The sequence below is a fragment of the Amphiprion ocellaris genome, chromosome 5 (genome assembly GCF_022539595.1).
Source record: "Amphiprion ocellaris isolate individual 3 ecotype Okinawa chromosome 5, ASM2253959v1, whole genome shotgun sequence".
NCBI lineage: Eukaryota > Metazoa > Chordata > Actinopteri > Pomacentridae > Amphiprion > Amphiprion ocellaris.
The window spans coordinates 25,908,384-25,929,280 of record NC_072770.1 but is presented as its reverse complement, the minus strand read 5'-3'; the positions used below and the strand labels follow the sequence as shown (position 1 = coordinate 25,929,280).

The 20,897-nt window shown below is 38.2% G+C and overlaps 1 protein-coding gene across 1 annotated transcript; it reads right to left on the bottom strand.

The window, feature by feature from the left end:
- Positions 1-15,091: 15,091 nt before the first annotated feature.
- ccdc174 (coiled-coil domain containing 174) lies at positions 15,092-20,073 on the bottom strand. The gene is made up of 11 exons (XM_023267344.3): positions 19,923-20,073; positions 19,361-19,468; positions 19,152-19,252; positions 19,009-19,067; positions 18,758-18,911; positions 18,417-18,512; positions 18,193-18,320; positions 18,017-18,111; positions 17,369-17,519; positions 17,057-17,203; positions 15,092-16,400 (listed from the first exon to the last, which is right to left on the bottom strand). The coding sequence occupies exons 1-11, from the start codon at positions 19,962-19,964 to the stop codon at positions 15,826-15,828; spliced, it is 1,656 nt and encodes a 551-aa protein (XP_023123112.2). The 5' UTR covers positions 19,965-20,073; the 3' UTR covers positions 15,092-15,825.
- Positions 20,074-20,897: the final 824 nt, after the last annotated feature.

Here is a 20,897-nt window from a genome sequence, read left to right as displayed (position 1 = left end):
TAGTGAGTCTTTAGAGGTTTTTGCTCAGACACATTCTGTATTCTTGTTTGAGAACCAATGTTGGTTGTCCAGAAGGTAAGAGTTCCTGTCCTGATTCTCTGTTCTCAGAGGTTCTCTGGTAGGCTGCAGGAGACTTTAGTGTTTGGGTTGTGCCAGTTTGGTTTTTGTATGGTTTCATTTGGACGACTATCTTGAGGCCCCTCCATGTGGTTTAGTGAGGTTTTCTGCAACAGTTCTACAAAGCAACCTGCAGCAGAAGAGACTTTGAGAGTTTTTAGGAAGTTCTGGAGAGCAGACTTTAGAGCAGCAGAAACATTTGTCAGCAGTTTGAGCAGGAGAAGGTGATCTTCATAGTAGAAATGAGATGGAAACCTCCTTGACCCGTGTGGTGAGGTCCTGTACCAAGAGTTTGAGCAGGTTGTGAAGAGTCTGTAGTTCTTTGGTCTGAAAGCACAAGAAGAGTCGACTCATTAAAGGAGAAAACAGGAGATATTGTTGGTTCTTCTGTCGCTTTGCAGTTTCCTTAGACTGAATATCAAGTTTATATTTTAAATGATTTACCATGTGAGCCCAAGAAGACTTCAATAAACTCCCTCCATCCCCTGGACACAACATATTTTATTACCATGTTAAATCTTTTTTTAAAAAATGTTTTTGAGTTTTAATCATAGTTTTAGCATAGTTTTTTTTTCTCTTTGCTTGTTTAGTTTTGTCATCTGTGTAAAAGGTGCTAAACAAATAAAGTTGAATTGATAAACTGAATAATTGACTAACTCATGATTGCGACAACGGAAGTATTTTCATTGTGATTTAAGGGTTTATTTCGTTTTTAAGGTTGGGGTTAAAATCTTGACAGAAAAAGAAGATCAAAGAAATAAACCACATAACAAAAACCAATTCAATGAAAGGAAAAAAAAATTAATACAATAAAACTTTTCAAAAGTTTTATTATTAAAAAGATTTAAGAAATTTAAGATGTAATTTTCTAATTAAACATTTAATTTTTTAATTAAATGTTTTGTCTTTTTAAAGGTTTAATAATCTAATTAAATGTTTTGCATTTTTAAAAATGTTTAATGTTCTTGTTTAATTGTGTTTTTTAAATGTTTAATGATGGAAAATATTTTATCTGTAATTTTTAATATTTGTATTTTAAAAATTTTGTTTAATTTCATAATGACATGTATTGTATCTTGTTGAATTATCTCATTCAATATTTTGTCTGTTTAATATAATTTAATTGTATTTAATGTTTAACTCTATAGAATAAAAGGTGAGAAAGGAGCAAAACTAAACGTTTAGGAAGAATCAAACTAAAGACAAAACATTTGAAAAGACACCAGTTAGACTTTAGAAGATCAAATTCAACAGAAGAGACAATAAAACGATCAAAAAGAGCAAAAACAGATAAAGTTCTTAAAGTGTTTTCTAGTCTGAAATGAAAACATCAAGTTGTTTCTTCAAACATTTCCTCTTTCTATGTTCTTGGTTTGATTGTGGACAGATTTACTAAGAACTCATTTCAGAAAACTGCTTTCCAGATAAAGTCTACTAGTAGTTGAAGGCATCGATCAAACTAATGTTACCTTCTGATCTCCACAAACTTTACTGTTCAGTGAAGAGAATCAAAGCTTGTTGAGGATTTCTAAAAAACCCACAGGTGAAGATCTGAGAAGAACTCAGATGGATGGTCTAAATGTGAAATCAAGACTCATGGTCACAAGTTTTAAGGCTTCTGTTAACCAGAAAGTTCAAACTAACAGAGAAGTACTGAGAAACTTCAGTCCTCAGACTGTCTGAAGGTTCAAACTAACAGAGAACTACTCAAGAACTTTTAAGATTTCAGTCCTCAGACTGTGGAAAGGTTCAAACTAACAGAGAACTACTCAGGAACTTAGACGATATCAGTCTTTGGGCTGTCTGAAAGTTAAATCTAACAGAGAACTACTGTGGGACTTAGAAAATTTCAGCCCTCAGACTGTCTGAAGGTTCAAACTAACAGAGAAGTATTCAGGAACTTAGAAGATATCAGTCCTTGGACTGTCTGAAAGTTCAATCTAACAGAGAACCACTGTGGGACTTAGAAAATTTCAGCCCTCAGACTGTGTGAAAGCTCAGGTCCTGAGGACTCGGGAGGTGTGGAGGCTTTGGAAAGTCTTGGAACTGAGGGTTCAACCCTCCAGCACAAAGGCTGAAGTCCAACCTCCTGAGAAAAACGGTCGAGTCGAGACTCGAGTTCAAAAAGAACTCGAAAACGACAAAAAATAGATGATAAATGCGCAAAAAAAAGAAGAATTAGTATCTGAGCGAATAGCTCAGGGGGATAAGAAGAGGACTACCAAGTGGAAGGTCGCAGGTTCAAGACCCACCAGCGGCAGTTTTCTTTCTTTGTCTTTGTCAGGATTTTGAGAAAATTTAAGAAGTGTCTGGTCTTGAACCAGCGACCTGCAGCTCCATAGGCAAATCCTTAACTCACTGAGCTACAGATCAGATGAAAAGAAATAAATTCGTCCTCCCTTTGACATCGTAGTTCCTGAAGTGACCACATGGGCAGGGCCAAGGCGGAGTCTGGGTGGAGTCAGGGCGGAGAGTAGGTGGGGAGGTGGGTGGCGGCCTCCCCCCTCTACTCCCCCACCACCCACCACACCTTCCCCCGCCTGACGAGTTCTTCGAGTCTCCACGAGTTCTTCGAGTCTCCACAGGTTTTCCCGAGTTTCTGGAGTTTCCACGAGGTCGGAGGCAGAACAAGTTGTCATGAAGAGGTGTTGAAGTCGGCCAGGAGGGACTGACTTTTTACAGCGACTAGAAGGAAGATGACTAGAAGAGCAGGTCTTTAACCACCATCCATAAAATCTATGGAGTCGCTCCACAGAAATTAAGGGAGGTCAACTTTTATCAACCTCCATCCAGATGTTCAACTTGATATCTTGACTTGGAGATTTTTAGCACCACAAACCTTTAGTATCACACTTTATTATCATTTATTAGGACTTTAATGGAATCCACCAGCAGATTTAGTTTTTGTTGACAGACTTTATTCTTGTCATCGTGGGACTGCAGTATTTAAAACTCTTCCTTCTATTTGACCTCATGTTTATTAGTTTTAGTGGAGAAAGTTATTTTAATTGTCCATTAGTCTCTTAAAAACTAAATAATAAATTGGATTAGTCAAGAGGTTTAAATTTCTTACTTTGTCATATTTAAAAAAAATACAAAAAATAAAAAAATAAAGCGTCTTGAGACAATTTGACCTGTAATTGGGGTCACATAAATAAAATTGAATTCAAATTGTATGTATCTTGTAATGTTGGAGTAATTCAGCCATATATGTTGGAAAACACATTTTCTTTGACCATTAATCTGTTGATTGTTTTCTCTAGTAATTAATTTCTTGTTTTGGTTTATAAAATGTCAAACCCAAATATATTCAATTTACTGTCATAAAAACCAAAATGATTCATGATGCAAGAATCAGGCAGTTTTTCACTTTTTATCTTAGTTTAGTCAGAAAGATAGTTGATAATGTGTGAATTGTTCCAGCTTGTGAGCCGTAAAAAGTTTTAATCTTTGGGGCCGAGTGTCAAAAAACATTTAGAAACCAACATCAACAAAACACTCAAAGATTTGAACACCATTAAAGGGAAATCCAAATTTTGCATGACAATGTCTAATTAAAGGACATTTATTTCCAATGTAAATGTGTGATATTCATCCTCTGGAGCTTTCTCTTCACATCGTCTTCCACCTGGACTGCTTTGGTCGGGAGTATGTGCAACAAACATTTGAAAAACTGCTCTTTAACATCAATGAATGACACTGAAGTTTAATCTCTACATAAATGAGACTGAGTCTGGATGTGCTGCTCTGTCATTAACTCCTAAGTTTAGGGAAAGTTCAAACAAAAGAGGACAGTTCAGATAAGACTTGAGAATGAGCTTATTCTGAACAAACATCTCAGACTTCCTGAGCTTCAGCACCTACAGCAAGATATTTTAACAACAAGCAACTCAAGAGATCCAGAAGTTGGAGAGAGTTAGCTTTAGCTGAGCCAAAGAACATGTGGGACGCTAACCTAGCAAACATCTCAGACTTTTGTCTGTGAATTCTGAGAAATAATTTCCTATTTAATGACAGAGGTACACATCTTAACTCAGTCTCATTAAAACAGACTCTAATTCAGTATCATCCATCCATATTAAAGTGCAGTTACCCAAAATGTTAGCTGCATGAGCTCCAACAAAACCTGTCCAGGTAGAAGGCCACTTTGACAAACAGGAAGTGGACGATTCCAAGCAGATTTATAGAAGGGGGAACGGGACTGTACTAAGTGTGGTCGAGTATAGAGGGGTGTTTTGTGGGTTTTTAAGGCTGATAATGATTATTAGTGAGACACTTGGAGGAGATATTCATTTGAAGTAAATGAAAGTATTTAAAATCTTGGAGTTAAACTTAGAAGAACACAAACTCTAACAGAAAACATTGTTGATACGTTTTTGCTTTGTTTACAGATGTTAAGTTAAAGGAGTTTTATTTGTGACGTATAACCAATCAAATCACTCCAGAAGACAGAGCGACCACAGGTAGATTAAGGTTCAGAGCAAAAGTAGCGCTATTTTTAAATGTATTTATTACCATAAATCAGTAAAAAAAAAAAATACTGATAATCAGTAAATCAGTCAGCCCACAATTACTACAATTCTACAATGTATGTCTCTTTGCTTTGACTTGTTATTTGTACAATATATGATGTACATGATGGCATTTTTTCATACCAAAGGCTATATTATGATGTTTTCTAAGAGACATACTCTGTTTGTTCTGGCCCTGGGTCACTGCACTCCTCCTCTGTTGTTTTCTGGATTGTACTCAGCTGCATGCCTTCGTCCACCAGGCCTCCGTTGACTCGTCCCGCCTGCCGTCTCTGGAGCTGAAGCTGGATTGGAACAGACCAAAGTACAGTCCAATCACGATGCCAGCTGCCTCTCAAAAGGCTCCTTCATCTGGCAGGTGGCGGCACTTCTTCTGAGGGGAAGCTGAGCTGGCCCGGCAGAACTTTGGAGATGTGTTCCAGTGGTTGGTGGATGTGTGGGGAGATAGAGAGGGACCTTTGAATTGTTCAGAAAGGAAAACAGGGAACCCATTGGTAGTTTTAGTTTAGGGTGCTACTGTGGTGTGTTTTTGGGTTTTAAGAGGTGAACAGGAAGAGTTTTTTTTCATATTGATGATCTTTTACTTTGTTCCTGGTTGGAATGCCCATCAATGTCAACATGAAGTTCACTTTTAGTTCTGTTTATTTATTTTTATTTTACTAACACCTATTTGCTTTTAACCCCCTCACATGTTGTGTTGTTGTAAACTTACTCTTTCAAATAAATTCTCGTCTAACCCTCTGGAAACCAGCGTTTGGACTGTTTTTGTGTTGCTCCTCACCTACTGACAGCTGTGGACTAAAGGCTATACTGTGACCTTTTTAGAGCGACATGCTATACTATGATGTTTGTTGGGCGACACGCTATACTATAGGCTTTTTTAATTGACATGTTACTGTGACTTTTTTTTTGTTTTAGTTTTTTTTTTTTTTTTTTAGCAACATAAGAATTCGAACAGTTTTAAAAGTTACTGTACTTTTACTTGTGCAATGAAATTATTATTCTATGGCATTTTTTAGATGACATATTATACTCTGATGTTTTCTTGAATTACATACTATTTTGACTATGACATTTTTTGAACCACATATCATACATGACAATTTTAGGTAACATCCTATCATTTTACGCTTTTGAACCACATAATAATCTATGTTTTGTTTTTTTTCTTGCCAACATGCTGTACTATGAACTACAGGCCATACTATGTTATTCTTGAGTAAAGCATACTATACTTTGACATTTTCTGAACTACATCCTATACTATGGCGTTATACACAGAGTGCTTTGGTTACATGTTGATTTATAATCTAGATTTTGTTCAGTTTTGTTTTTTGATGGGATTACCACAGACCTGACTGTGAACACCGTCGACACCCACCTCAGGGAGACGCTGCCTAAGATCTCAAGGCTGCTTGGTCGTGGTCTTTCTGGCACAGACTCTTCCAAGATGAGCCGGGAAGTTTAACACTGATGGAATGACACAGGTCTAAGCCGACAAACTTCCAGTTCCTCCTCAACCCATAGTCTCTGGGAAACCTACATGGAGTAAGAAAAGTAGACAGAGAAGTAATTAAGTCTGTACACAACATATTAAAAAGAAATCATGCTAATAAATTAAGTACAAATATACTGGAGACCAGAGCTATTTAATTTGATAAGTATAACCTTGTTTAGTAACATTTCTATTATTTGAGAGCAGTCCTAAAGAACTGCCTGTAATCCCAATCATAAAATGGGTTTGGAGGAAGAACATAGATGGTAATCTGGATATGCATGAGTTAGGCTTTATAAGTACTATTGGTAGTATTGGTGGTAGTAATAGCAATGTGACTACTACTAGTAGTAGTGGTACACTACTGCTGCTGATACTGGCACTGCTACTACAACTTGTAATACTATTACAAATGCTGATACTACTTCTACGACTCTAACAGCTGTTTATACTACTACTGCTGTTTGTACTTTTAGTATTACTACTACTGCTTGTACAACTATACTACAGCTACTATTAATCGTCTGGTATTTGCTTGTCAAGCTGCTAGCTCGCCTTAGCGTTTTGCTAGTGGCTAACTCGTTAGCTCTCATAGACTGGAAGCTCTCAACAAGATTTCATCGTGAAAAAAGAGCCAAAAACTATTCTTACCTCTGAAAAGTCATTCCTAGTTTCCTTGTCTCAATCGTACGACGTCGTGTGTAACTGTATGCAGCACAGTGAGACGGCATACTTGTTGTTTCCGTTTTCACGCCGTCTACATCAACGGAATGCACTGAAACTTTGTCCCCACTAGCTTAGCCTCGCTGTAGCATGCAGCTCAAAGGGGCGTGTCCTATCTACTCATTCATATCTATGACAACAACGCTGGCTGCACATAAGGACGCCTGACGTTGATTAGCTGCGTAAATACCATTATATACAGTCTATGGTAAATACGTATGTGAATCGCATCATTGGCTGCAGCAGCCAGTCACTGGTCACTCACTGACACATTGAAAAATAGCACAGAATGAATTGTTACGTGTTTATTTTATTTACAAGTTAGGTTGGATTTTTTTTTTGTGCGCAGCGAAGATTTTCTGTGCGCGGAGACCGTGTCAGCAGTGCGCAATTGCGCACGCGCGCAGCTTAGAGGGAGCAGTGCCTTCATCCATGTGGCATGAGGGGTCTCTAAAGAGTTTGATGAGAGCAAAACATACGTGAATCATTTGCAGCGACCTTCACACTCACCAGATCTCAATGCAATTGAATATCTATTGGAGATTTTGGACCAATATGTTAGACAGAACTCTCCTTCCCCATCATCAAAACATCAAACGAGGGAATTTCTTTTGAAAGAATCGTGTTCATCCATCCAGCAGAGTTCAACAATTAATGCCAAGATGCATTAAAGATGATTTAACAGCATGTGAATTTTAATTTTTCTTTTATTTGTCCCCCATCTGTACGTCTACAATAGTCACAAATAAATGCTGTATTTTTTTAAAAGCTATAATTTCTTAAACAGCTGAGCACTGTCATTGTTACCAAACATCATTTTAACGGGAATAATAACGCTGAGTACTACGCTCAGCTACAGATTTAGACACATTTGGTGACCAAGTGATTATTAAGAACAAAATAACACAAATTAAACTACAGTGTACTTGTTCATCTTGACAAAGAAACACGTCAGTACATTTACTCAAGTGCTTTCAGTAAAAAGTGGTCATTTAAATTTTCCACAACTTTATACTGTTTTTCTATGTGATGATTACTTTCACTTTTGAAACTTTAATTACATTTTTCGGAGAGTACTTATACACAAAATGCAATACTTGTTATAAGTATTTTACCTTCATGTATTGATACTTTTAGGTAAGTAGGAGATCTAAATACTGCCTGTATTACCGTCAATCATTGCAACCATGTGGCTCATATATTGTTAATTTTGGCTAAATCTTGCATGAAAAAAATGGTTGTGTATTCCACAAAATAACACTTACAGATTGTTCTGGCTCTTGAGCTGAAAAATTTCGAGATAATAGCAGCCTCAGTGTTAACAATACGTGGTCAATAGAGAGAAAATGTGTTATTTACAACATAAATTCAGCTGCCCCAAGTTGTGAGTTGAACCAGAGCCAAACACTGTCATTACAGACTCCGCAGGCCTTTGTCCCTCTTTCTCTGATCCATCTGCCGCTGGCGAGACATTACAGCAGGTCTGCCATCAAGCTCGCCGGCACCAGCCTGTTTTACATGTGGCTGTTTGACACGACGCAGCAGGAGCGGCATTATGGCCCCGTGGCAAGAGGGACTCAGTAGCCGTGGCAGCATTAGCTCTCATTACGCTCACCAACTCATTACAGCTCACCGTGGGGTGATGCTGACAGAGCGACCCGGGCCTCCATCTGAAGCTCATCCTCGCACAGTGTGGAGGTGGCGAAACACAGCAGTGCAGCACTAGTCACTGATGAACCATTAAAGAAGCCTTCAGCAGCACAACAGTGCTCTTGTTGAGCAGTGTGGGATGTCCAGGCAATAATGCGTTTTAATTGTCTGCCCTATGGACGTTGCTCTGTTTTGAAAAGGCTGTCAAGTTAGTCCAGGTGGGGTTTTTTTGTCATATTTTTTCATCCATGTCTCTCAGATTTTGGCGTTTGAATTATAAAAAAGTAAATTTGCAAAGACCACTTTCTGTTTAGTTGGAAACAACAGGCAACGCTGTTATTGATTTTCATTAAGTTGTAGTGCAGCATCAGTTTAACAAGCAGCTGTTTTTGTAATTGGTAACTGTATTAGAAACTGTAAATGTAGTAACAGTAGAAAAACAAAGGGATGGATTCAGAAGCCTGTGCTGCCCGCTGTGTCCTCGTCGTATCATTTCACTTCCTGTCTGACTTTTCAATTAGTTGTGTCATTTCTACGAGGACTCTGACAACAAATAACAAGTGAAACTCCTGCAGAGCTCTCCAGCTGTGATAAGCACACAGAAGGACACCTAAGATCCCAAAGCAGGAACCCTGAAAGGAAATGAATCCAACCATCTGTCCTTCTCAGTTGGTACAGTACAGACGGTGAAATTAATTTAGAGGCATAAAACTGCTTACCTATCAGAAACGAAATGTAATAAGCCATAATGAATGCTAGATTTTTCCACTCGTCTCTTTCAGCCTCACAAAAAAGCCCCCCATTGTTTTATGACTCCACTGAAAAACTCATCTCCGAGTTGTTATCTTTGCATTTTTCTTCTGATGGTTTGTTCTTTAGTTTCTTTATCTTGCATTCTGTATGTTTTAAAAACTTTAAGAAAATCTGTAAATCAGCATTTCCTGGTTCAACACTGAAAAAAATCCAACTTATGTAAAACGAATCTCTAGTCCTGAACAAATTCTTATAAAATTCAGTCAGTTTAATCTTCTCATTATCCTGTAGTATTTCTGTAGTTCTGTTTGTGAGCTCAATATGCTTGATTTTACTGATAATGACTTAATGGCCATTATCCTTAATGGAACTAGCATTTCTTTTATTCCCTTCATTTGTTTTTATGTCGATGTTGGTAATTTAAACCTTAAATTCCTGTCTCTTTAGGTTATTTTTGTCTCAGTAGTTGCAGTCTAAACCTGCTTTACTGGATGACGGTTTGGTTTCATGCCAAACCTTCCTTCAGCTCAGTGAACTTATTGTAGCATCTGTCCTGGGATTGACAATTTATGAGTTTGAGATTCCAGGAAGTTTCTGCCTCCTGGCCAAGTAATAGTCAGATATAAAACTGACATCAGTTTTTATACAGATGAAGCAAACATAAAGCGAATTTGTTAAATAAAGGCTTGATTTCTAAAAGGCCTTTTGATGATGCAGCTTTGTAGTCTTGATGTTGTAGTGCAGAATTTAATGTCTTCTTTATTAGATATGTTATTTGGATTTTTCTGCACACATACTGAAAAAACACCATCAGTAAAGAAACAATTCAAGGTCTCCTCAGACTATAAGGAATAAAGTGTGTGTATCTTAACACCCCTGGAACACCTCAGATGAAGGACTTATTTGAACTCACCATGTCAGAGGTTTAATTTTGCTACTACAAGGCATAAACATCACAGCTCATCAGCCTGGTCATTCCTTGTTTGCGTTTTATCTCGGTTTAACCGCATTAACAACGGTCCAGACCTGCCCCTCCCACCTCTGGATCAGGGACCTGCATCCATAAAGACAACACTGATTATCTCCTCAGGTCTGGAGGACATAAGGCAGCATCACCGAGATCATCTTCAACTTATAACCCTCAGCACAACGCAGCTTTATCGCTGCACAGAATCAAATTATGACATATATCAACAGTAAAGAGTGGCATTATGTTGTGTGTGAAATTTCTCAACAGCGCATGAGTGACAGCTGGTTTAACAGCTAGCATTTTGCAAAAATATCAAAGTAAGCTATTAGGAAAATCGCAACACATTAGGTCTGCGGCAGCTTCCACATGCTGAAGGTCATTTATTTTCTATTATGAAAACAGCAGGTTGCCATTTTGCTCTGCCACAGCAGAATTAAACTGCCACATCGAAATGCAGAAATCATTTCTCAGTGTGGCCGATCCCTGAGAGGAAGGCGGATCTGTCAGTGCAACACACCTCCTGTCCCTAATAAGTGATTAGACTCATCAAAGTGGTGAGTCAGCAGGTCAAATTAAAGCTGGAACGATGCACATTTTTCTCCAGTCTGAGGTAAATGTGGACAAAACAAGCATCAGGTTGCTTCTCACTGGTCTTAGTTTAAGGTGTAAGATCAGCACAGTGGCTGGAAGTAAAAAAAGCTGCAGCCACTGTTTGTTTTATTAAAGAAAATAAGATTTTACAGCCATGCAAAGCTGCAGTGTTTTGAGCTGCATGGAAACATGCAGATATTTGAGGTTTATGATTCCATGTTCACCAGCGGGTTCTTGCTGTGTTTCCACATCTGCTGCTGGTTGTGCGTTTGTTACAGTATGTACAGTTTAAAATTTTATCCAAATACGCTTCACTTAATTTGGGCACAATATTGGTTAGCTGTTTAGTTCAAAGAACAACAGACATAACAGGACATGTTTGTTTTAGCATGGTGACAGTCTACATTCATGCTAGCAGATCTCTAATGGGCCAAAGACTGTATAGAAAAAAAAACATTATTTATCTACTATTGATATTGTGATCAATATTTTCTTTATATACGGTCTATGATTTGAGCACAGTGATACTTTCAGCTAAATGCTATTATCAGCATGCTAACATGTTCACAATAACAACAGCTGAGGTTGATTGAATCTTATTAGTTTGCCAAAATTTGATCATAAATCAAAGTATTGGACAAAATAAAACTTTGCCTGATGATAGATGAGACAATCCATTCAGAGACATTTTACTAAAAGTCACAAGTACCAACTTTACTGTAACTCTAGATGAAAAATAAGACATCTCTAAAGTCATAGGATTCATCCTCATGTAACCAAGAACATCTCAAGTCCACCGCATTTTGCCTAATAACTGAACTGGCTATATGATCTATGTAAACACAGAAAAAAGTCAAATAATGCCATTGTTGATTTGGGTGCTTTAACCTTCTTTTTTTCCCCTTCTGGTATTGCAGATAAAAATAAGTTATTGTAAACATCATATACTGACTGTAGACAATTCTGTTTATGTGAAGAACAGGGAAACAATATTTTAATAAACAAACATACGCTAAACAATGTCTAAAATTTAACTGTACATGTTTAATCAGCTGTGGAGGAAAAGAAAATTACTCCTGGCACATTTTCCAGAACACATTTCTGGAAAACGCTGTAAAAAAAATAAATTTCTTTCTTTCTTGCTTACTTTCAGCTGTTAAGCAAGTGGAAGAAATTTACTTCAATTTGATATCTAATTTTTAAACTGGTTTGATATGGATAAAAATAGGGGACAACATAAACAGGCAGAATTAATTATATCATACTATCCTTCATGTTACACTGTATTTTAAATATACACTCTGGTCACTTTATAGGAAGAGCTGTCTATTTAATCCATTTGTTTTGCCAGAAAATGATTAAATGTCCAGTGTTTATAATGAGAAAGGCAATTTAAGACTGAGCCTACAGTCCTCTAAAAGGGTTCTTCTACTTTCTCTCTCATGAATCTGTTTCAGCAGGTGGACTCAGCAACATTTATTACACGGTGTCTCTGATCTGTTTTCAAGACAACTTTTTTGTCACTGAACACAGAAATACGTAGCTACAGTGGAGACAATGCTGAAGCTGTCAGAGTTTGTATTTCCCACTGTACTTGGACACATCTGACTTGATCGACTACAGTAACAAAGAGGGGAAAAAACACAATGTTTAAGGTCACGGGTGGGTCGACAATCCGCCACACCAGGAAGATACTTTGCTGAAGAGATCTGCAAAACACACGGAGCGCCAAACTACCTATTCTCCTGCTGAGAGAGGAAACAAGTGAGCCAGAAATCAGGGCAGATATCAAACTGAGAGGCTAATGGGGTGATGTGCTGTCTGATCTGTGGTCAAGATGTAGTTCCACCTCTTATTAATCAAACTACTGGCAACTCCTCAGAGTAGTTCCCCTCTTGTTTCCTGGCTGTTTTAACATGTCTGTGTTACATTTCAACACATGACAGTCCAGTGGTAGAAATTAATCCATTCATCCATTTTCTGTAGCTGCTTTATCTCGATACTGCCCTTCATAACTTAAGATTGTATGTCAGACTCTGCTTTATTATGCAATTGTTGTAGGAACCTACTTTTCGTTTAGTTTAGTCATTAAAACCTGGAACGTCCCTCATTCCGAATCCATTTACATAATTAAAGTTGGTTTTGAATTCAATTTACAGCGATGTAATGCTGGAGATGGGCTATTTAGGCGCCAGTGCAAGAGTTGGAGAAGTTATTAAATCATCCACTACTGTTATAAATTCTCTCCACAGATCACACAGTGCTTTTACATGATTCTCTCAGGCAGTTTGGTAATATATTATCCGGGAAGCAGAGTTTGTAGGCATGTAGTTCAGAATAATTGTGTTCCTCAACGGCATGAATTCACTTAAGTTTTTTAAAATGAGAAATATGTCAGATCCCACTCTAATTATACCGACAAGCATGTGAATAAGAACACTTCATGTTTCTCTCTTATCTGAAGTAGGTAACTGAAATTGTTTTAGTGTGTGGCTCATACACAGAGACTGGATATTACATGGGTTTGTTAACATTAAATCTGTGCTGGAGGATAGAAGTGATGATGCAGAATGTTTCTTCATCTGCTGCATTTCTTGAGCTGTTGAAAGCCTCTTATATCGAGCCCCGTTTAAGCAAATAATTGCAGGTCTCACATGTCCCCAGAATGTGTGTTTGAAGATTCAGTTTAAAATACCACACAGATTGTTCACAAGATGCTTATATATTAGCCCTGGTTTTAGCCTTATTTCAGAGTCTGCAGCTTTAACTACCGCTGAGCTGCTGCTGTCTACGACCCCTTCAGGAAGAGTGCTGCAGTGACACCTTCACCCTGAGTACTAAACCCTCACAGACTTAATGTCCCAGATGCAGTGTTAGAGCATGGGAGTTTGTGAGGGCTTTAAATGGCATAAAAAAGAGGAATAAACACTACTGAGACAGAACATGTTGCTTGGAAGCAAATCATCATTTACAGAAATTCAGACTCAAGCTTCATTCGGTTTTATCAGCTGCTCAGTTGATTAGTCCGTGTTTGTGACATTACAGTGTTCACACATTTTAGCAAACTACCAAAAGTCAGGAGAGTCATGAACAGCTGTAAATCCTTTGCGGATGTTTGACTGAAGATATAAACAACTCTACAAACACACAATAAATAACTCAGCGAGATGCCGTCACTTACAGATAAACTTCCTAGCAGATTTCTTCCTGGCAGCACCCACGCTTGGTTTGTGTACATTTTGTGTAAGGCAAGACAGCAACACTTACACGTCACCAGTTTTCTCTGTGGGCTACAGGCAGATTGCTCAGAAGAATATTCAGATATGCGCACATAATAGCAACAAAAAGTCCACATCAGAGGCTTCACATGCTTTGTGATTGGACAGTAAGACAGTCCTAAACCTTCCTCACTCTGCAGTGATGCTCACAGCTGAATGAAGTCAAATTCATTCAGGTGCAGATTATGACTAAAGCAACAAGCCTCAGGATCAACATCCCTCTCTGTGACACAGATGTGGAGAAAAGAAAACTTACTCTGCAGCTTCATTGTTAGCATTTCTTTTTCTTGTAAACATCTTTTTAACTCTGCTAAGCTGTTTGCTTTATGCAACATTCCCTGTAAATAAACAACACTTTACAAATAAATAGTCTCATTTACCATTTCCTAGATTAGACTATAGTATATACAGTGAAACCATTAAGTTGATTGAGCAGTTCACAAGTACACATACAAATGATCACATGGTACTTACATCTCTGACAGTCTTCCATAACGATGACAATTTGGCGTTGCACATTGTCAGTAAATCAGCATCGATGCAGACTCACAGGCGAGGAGTTTTATGAACCAATTCCAGCCTCTGTTAGCTGGTTTTGCAGTGACATCACAGCAGGTTTCACAGCTGAACAGCTCCTTCAGAGACACTTTCTGATCTGTGGAGAAAAGACAGAAGCAAGGAGCTGGCCTCTTCTCATATTTTGTGGGTCTTTTGACACACAGGGAAAATGTATTTGGTTAAAAAAATTGATGAAAAAAATCATTTTGCATAAAATTCCTAGTTTAAGGGCAATGCAGACATGTTAAATTTATTTAAAAACATCTAATCTTAAAAGCATTTGAACTGTAAATCAAACACGAGTTTAAAGACTTCTTAGTTTCAGCTTCTGTTGGATTTTCTGCTGTCTCTCGTGTGTAATAAACTAAATATCTCTGAGTTTTGGACTGCTAGGGGACAAATTAGAACTTAGTGACAAAACAGATGAGTCTGAGGGATTTATTGAGCTGGGGCTGCAATTTCTTCATGAAGGTAAATATGTGCAAACAAACACCACTATAAATGAAGCATGAAGGTGCTAGAGAGACCTATAGGTCATATTCTTCAGACATAAGGAGACATGCTTGTTTGGAACAGACAGCAAAAAACACACATCTGTTTATTTCAGTGTAAAAGAAATACCAAAATAACCATTCCCACTAAAATCATGACTTGTATTGTAAATGCAGTAGCTGTCACAAATAATCAGTCTTTTTTTAGTACATTGTTCAGCCATATCTTTAAGGGGGAAATTAATTTGTATACTCGCCAATAATTAGACAAAATGCAGCTCTAGGATAAACAGTTAAGATAAATCACTGCAGTGCACAACCAGGCTTGCCATTTGTAGAGATTTTAACGGAGAAGGCGTGTAGTGCCACCTGGTGGAGATTTGATTACTACAAGTCCATATTCAGACTTCAACAACCTTCCACACCTTACCAACATTACACAAGTTTTTGTGTCATGTAATAGCTGAAACAACCTCTTAATACTTAAACAAAAAGAAGAAGTAACAGTGATCTCCAATTCAACCTCTAATCTTGATTTAAGGTTTATCTCAAAGAGCAAAGACATTAGGTTCTGTTGTTTTCAAAAAAAAAAAAACGGGGGGGGGAAACAGCAGCCTTTATGCTCCCAAAAAGAGCTAATTACACAGCAAACACAGTATTTGACAGATCAGGTTGTGTTCCTGTAGAAGGACAGCATGTCGTCCAGATTCTGAGGGTCCTGGGGGGGCTGCTGGTTCTGGTCTGCAGGTGGAGGTGGATGCTGAGGTGGATGCTGAGGTAGATGCTGAGGTGGATGCTGAGGTGGATGCTGGGGAGGATACTGGGGAGGATACTGGGGAGGATACTGGTTTGGGTACTGAGGGGGAAATGGAGGAAAATGGTGAGGTGGACCTGCAAACTGAGGAGGTTGGAATGGAGGATAAAACATAGGAGGGGGATACTGTGGGTGGAAGGGGGGTGTTGAAAGTGATGGGCTGTCTGAGGGTTTTGGCTGTGAAGACGTCGGAGGACTTTGAGGTTGAGGAGGTGAAGAAGCGGTTTTAGGCTGAGGTTCTGGTTCTGCTTTGCTCTCTGAAATTCCTCCTGGGCCCGACATCCACTTAAAGGACATGCTGGATGTTTTCTCCTGAATTTTAGTCTTTGGTTTTGGTCTCTTCTCTTCAGAAAAGTACGCAGAGGGAGGAGCAAATTCTGAATCTCGCTCGTCCCGACGGCGAGTTTTCCACTCGCTAAACATGAACTCTGAGGGGAAAAAAAGACAAGTGTTGTTTAGGATGTTAAATTTCCATTATGCATGAAAAACGCTCAACCCTGATCTTTAAAAGTCTATCTGCAAGTGCTAAAGATCCTGGAACATAACTCATCACTTGCAAATTTATTTATTATTTATTTATTATTATTTATTTATTTATTTAAATTGTATGGATGGATGATTTAACTAGATGGAGAAAATTAATGCAAAAATAGTCAAGTTAGCTTCCAAAGTAACAGAATTTTCAATTAACTTCCAGAAAAGTGGCATGAAGTAAAGCTAATTAAAGTGCACTTCTATTCACTATCATTATGCAAATATCAAAAGCCGGTGGCATCAAGATAAACAGCTGCTGGCAGTGACTGCCCAGTAAGGTTCCTCATAGAGAAAGACTGCAATAGGCTGAGGCAGTTAAGTGGCCACCAGTGAAAGCTTAAACAGAAGAAAACAAAGCAGGAAATTATATTAATGATTTCACTGCTCTATTCAAGTGTTCAAGTGTGACAGCAAACTAGCATTCACAAGATCCTGACAATAAAACTGTTGTGTACAGATACTGATTTGTACACAACTACAGCTAGTGGACTGGGAGGAGATACATTGATCAGACACAAGATTAAACTTCCTTTTAAATAATGAGGTTTACCTTTGCCCCTGTCCCATTCTCTGACATGGGGAACACCTGGTTTAGTGTCCTTCCTCTCCTGGATCTCCACGACCACCTTCTTCAGAGTGCTGACCTCTGGAGACTCCTCTGGCAGAGGCCCTAATGTTTCATCTTCCTCCTCCATTGCTAAGACAAAAAAATTCACAACAATCCTTCAATAACATACATATGATAAATGAAATGCAGCGTGCAAAGCAGATTTCTTATACAAATAGCTCTACCTACAGCCTATTTTACAGTAGAATAAGTGTTCATTTCAGCAAATGATTTGAAGTGGGTGTGGATTTTCACCTTCATTCTCCTCCTCTTCTCTCTCCTCTTCCTCTGTGCCATCCAGCTTGGCCTTCTTCATCTTCCTCTGCCTCACCTTGGCCAGTCGAGCCTGCAGGATGGCTTGTCTCTTCTCCTTCAGTCGTTCCCTCTTAGTGCGTTGATCTGTTGTCTGAAGGGCAGGACAGACACAAAAGAGAAATAAAGATTGAGCAGTGAAAGAGGCATTTATCATCTGTTCAGATTCAAAACTGATTTCATTTGCTAGTTAAAAAAAAGTGCAAAAGGACTTAAAGTGTGTGTAAAATATGAGCAATGATCGCTCCAAATGGTTGTTCATAATCTCTCCAAAGAACATGTCTGCTGTCTGCCCATAACGTGTGGACATAGGAGTATTCATGTTTTCTTCTCCACACATTTGAATAATTTACACAGTGAAATAGAAGAAACTGGTACGTGACACTGAATCCAAGACTACTGTAAATTATATGGTGAATGACCACTTCTCTAACTTTCTTGATGCGGACAATATTTTTGGAGCTTCTCCTGTCTTTGCACCCTCATGCATGATGTGTGGTTAATAGTATTATCTACATGTTGGATGTTGTTTTGCCTTGTCTGAAACTGCCATTTATGTAATCTTCATCTGTTTATTGATCAAGAGCTCACCTGGTCTCTGAGCATATCCAGGGTTTCTCTTTGCTTCTTGCGCTGATCCTGATCCTGAGAGAAAGCATAGTAGCCGACACCAAGCTCCCGAGCCTCTGAAGCAGAAAAATTATTTCTTTTAAGAAAATATACCACAACACTAATGTGTGCAGAGAAGTTTTGCTCTTAAAGCTAACCTTGTCCTCTGATATCCTCATAATGGATTGGGCCAACGGGTTTCTTCATAGCTTCCTCCTCCTCTCTCTCCCACTCTTGCCTCTGCAGCTCTCGACGCATGTCCTCTGAGAGTAGGTCCTTGTCAGATCTGCAGGGAACAGTCATTTTTAAAACGGTTGCACTTCCCAACAATACATTTAACATCCCAATTCTATTGTAAAAAACATTGCCTGCAAATAATTACCCTTTTCCTTTAAAGTCTTGGTCCATTTTCTTAAAATCTGGTAGGTCTTTCTTCATGCATCTTCGAGATCGTCCTAAAGCATCCACAAAGTCCACCCTAGAGAGAAAGAATAGATTTTAAACTAAATCAGAACTAGAATTAATGTATACACTTTTACAAGTAGTATTTGTTATGTTGTCATTATAATGAGTGTATTGGAGGTTGGTTGGTATGGTGGTAGTACTAGTTTAACATTAATCACTGGCATTTATCAGCGTCTTTTAATTCACATAGACAACATATATAAGTTTAAACAAACTACATTTTCTTAAAGTTAACCCATGAAACAAATCAGACATTACCATTCCTCATCGGGGTTTTGAGGAGGCGGGATTGGTGACGAGCTACCTCTTTCCTCATCATCTCTCTCCATCTCCCTTTGTGCAAACGTCTCTTTCTTTTTGTCAATAATCTTCTGGGTGAAATCCACAAGAAACAGTCCCTCCGTCTCTTCATCTGATGCATTACAAGACCAGTTAAATACAAAGTAAATACACTTCCTCGTACAGATAAATATCAGGCAGGTTTTATTCTTCTTAACGTCATCACTAACCTGGAAAGTCTCCTTTTGTCATCTGTTCATAAAGTCTGGCCTTCTCCTCCAACTTACGCCTGTTTTGAGAAGAGAAATGAGGAGTTAAAGGTTTTGGTAACTTGTGTGTTACAACAGTACATTGTCTGTATTATTGAACCCACCTGGATGTATCCAGGCTGTTCTGCTCTTCAGCCAGCTGCTCTGCATCTTTCTCAGCTCTTGCTGAAACACCAGCATTTTGTTTACTCCAGATATTTGGTTTCTACACAGGAACATGAAGAGAAAGTTAGAGAGCTCAATCTATGTTTAAACAAGCTAGTAAAAAACAAAAACAAACGAACAAAAACTCCTAAAATCAGTCATACTGTACCTTAACTGTGGATTTTGTTTTAAATGCAGCACCAGTAGTTTCTTGCCCAAGTTTCTGCTGTTTAAACTGCTCCTGTTTCCTGTAGAGTTCAGCTTTAAGGTCCACTAGCTGAAAGAAACAAAACGGTAAGGAAATATGAGTTTTATGGATTTGTTATTTCGCAGCTAACAACTCGGTGTGTGCTAACTATACTGAATATATAGAAATACTTCTCTTCTGGATCTGGGACGATGTTTCAGCCATCAGGGTTCATATGGTGGACATACAGTAAAAGCAATAATAGAGTTTAACAGGTCAAAGCACAGTTCATAGTATATTTGTGTAGGTAAATAGAGCCTACATTGAACACCTTTTAACCGCCTCTTAGTCAGAAAATGTGTAGAACTGGGAAATTGAGTAATGAACAGTTTTAATGTGATATCCATGCAACCGAGTTGTTAGCAACCAACAGCCTGACTGAAAGTTAGCTAATGCTAGCGGATTATATCTTTTAAACAAACGTCAGATCGCCACAACGACTATCAGTTAAATAGTTGTGACGCTGCTCTTCAATACAACTCACCGATGAAGCCGTCACCGCAAAGGGTTTCTTCTTCTTATCCATGATTATTAAATGTTTACTTCAGATTCTTCACAGTGCTGCTGTGGCCGAGTTTAACTTCTTCTTCGTTGGTGTTTCTTTCGCTGCCACATTATCTCTTGACCGCCATCTACTGGTGTCTGCCTCAAACTGCCACAATCCGGCACAGCTCATCTTCATTTTATTTTTTTTAATATCAGTCCTGTTGGAAGTCTTCTGGCTCATTTCAGTCTCATCTGCAGCTTTGAGTTGCAAAATGACTGACCTGAGCTTCGTCTACGTGAAGGAAAACACAGACTGCATACACAATTAGACAGTAAAAGCTGTGCAGCATCCTGTTCAGTTTCCCTGTTTTTTTGTGATCATTTGCAAAAAAAAAAAAAAAAATGGAAATGCTTTGTAATATTGATCCGGAAATTCTCGTGGTGGATCAGCCTCTTCATGGCTAATTTTACCTCAGTCTGCCACTCCTCCCTCTGTTTTACTCAATGCATAGTTATTGATATAGTAGGTCCTCTCAGCGGGAGTTTTAAGTCGATGTTACATCAAGAGCTTTGACCTTCAACATTGAGCAATATTTAGAAAATAAAACATTGCACTATACACTTGGACCAGTATTAGATTACAAAATGTCATCTCAAAGATAAACAGAGTAACACATGTAGTATGCATGAGCCTTTACATATCAATAATTATTGATTAAAAAATTGAAAATCCAATTTTAAACATCTTCATTTTACAGATGCCAAGAACTCAAACCATTGATTTTATGAGGGCCTGTATTTGCTATGCCATTAGCTGAAGCACTTTAAGATTTGGCTGAAATGAAAAGTGCAATACAAATAAAATGTATTGTTATTATTATGTTACAGCTTTTGAAGAGAATGAAATGTCATAATAAACTGAGAACAAAGATATGTTCTGAACATAAGCTAAGGATGCATGGACTTTAATTTA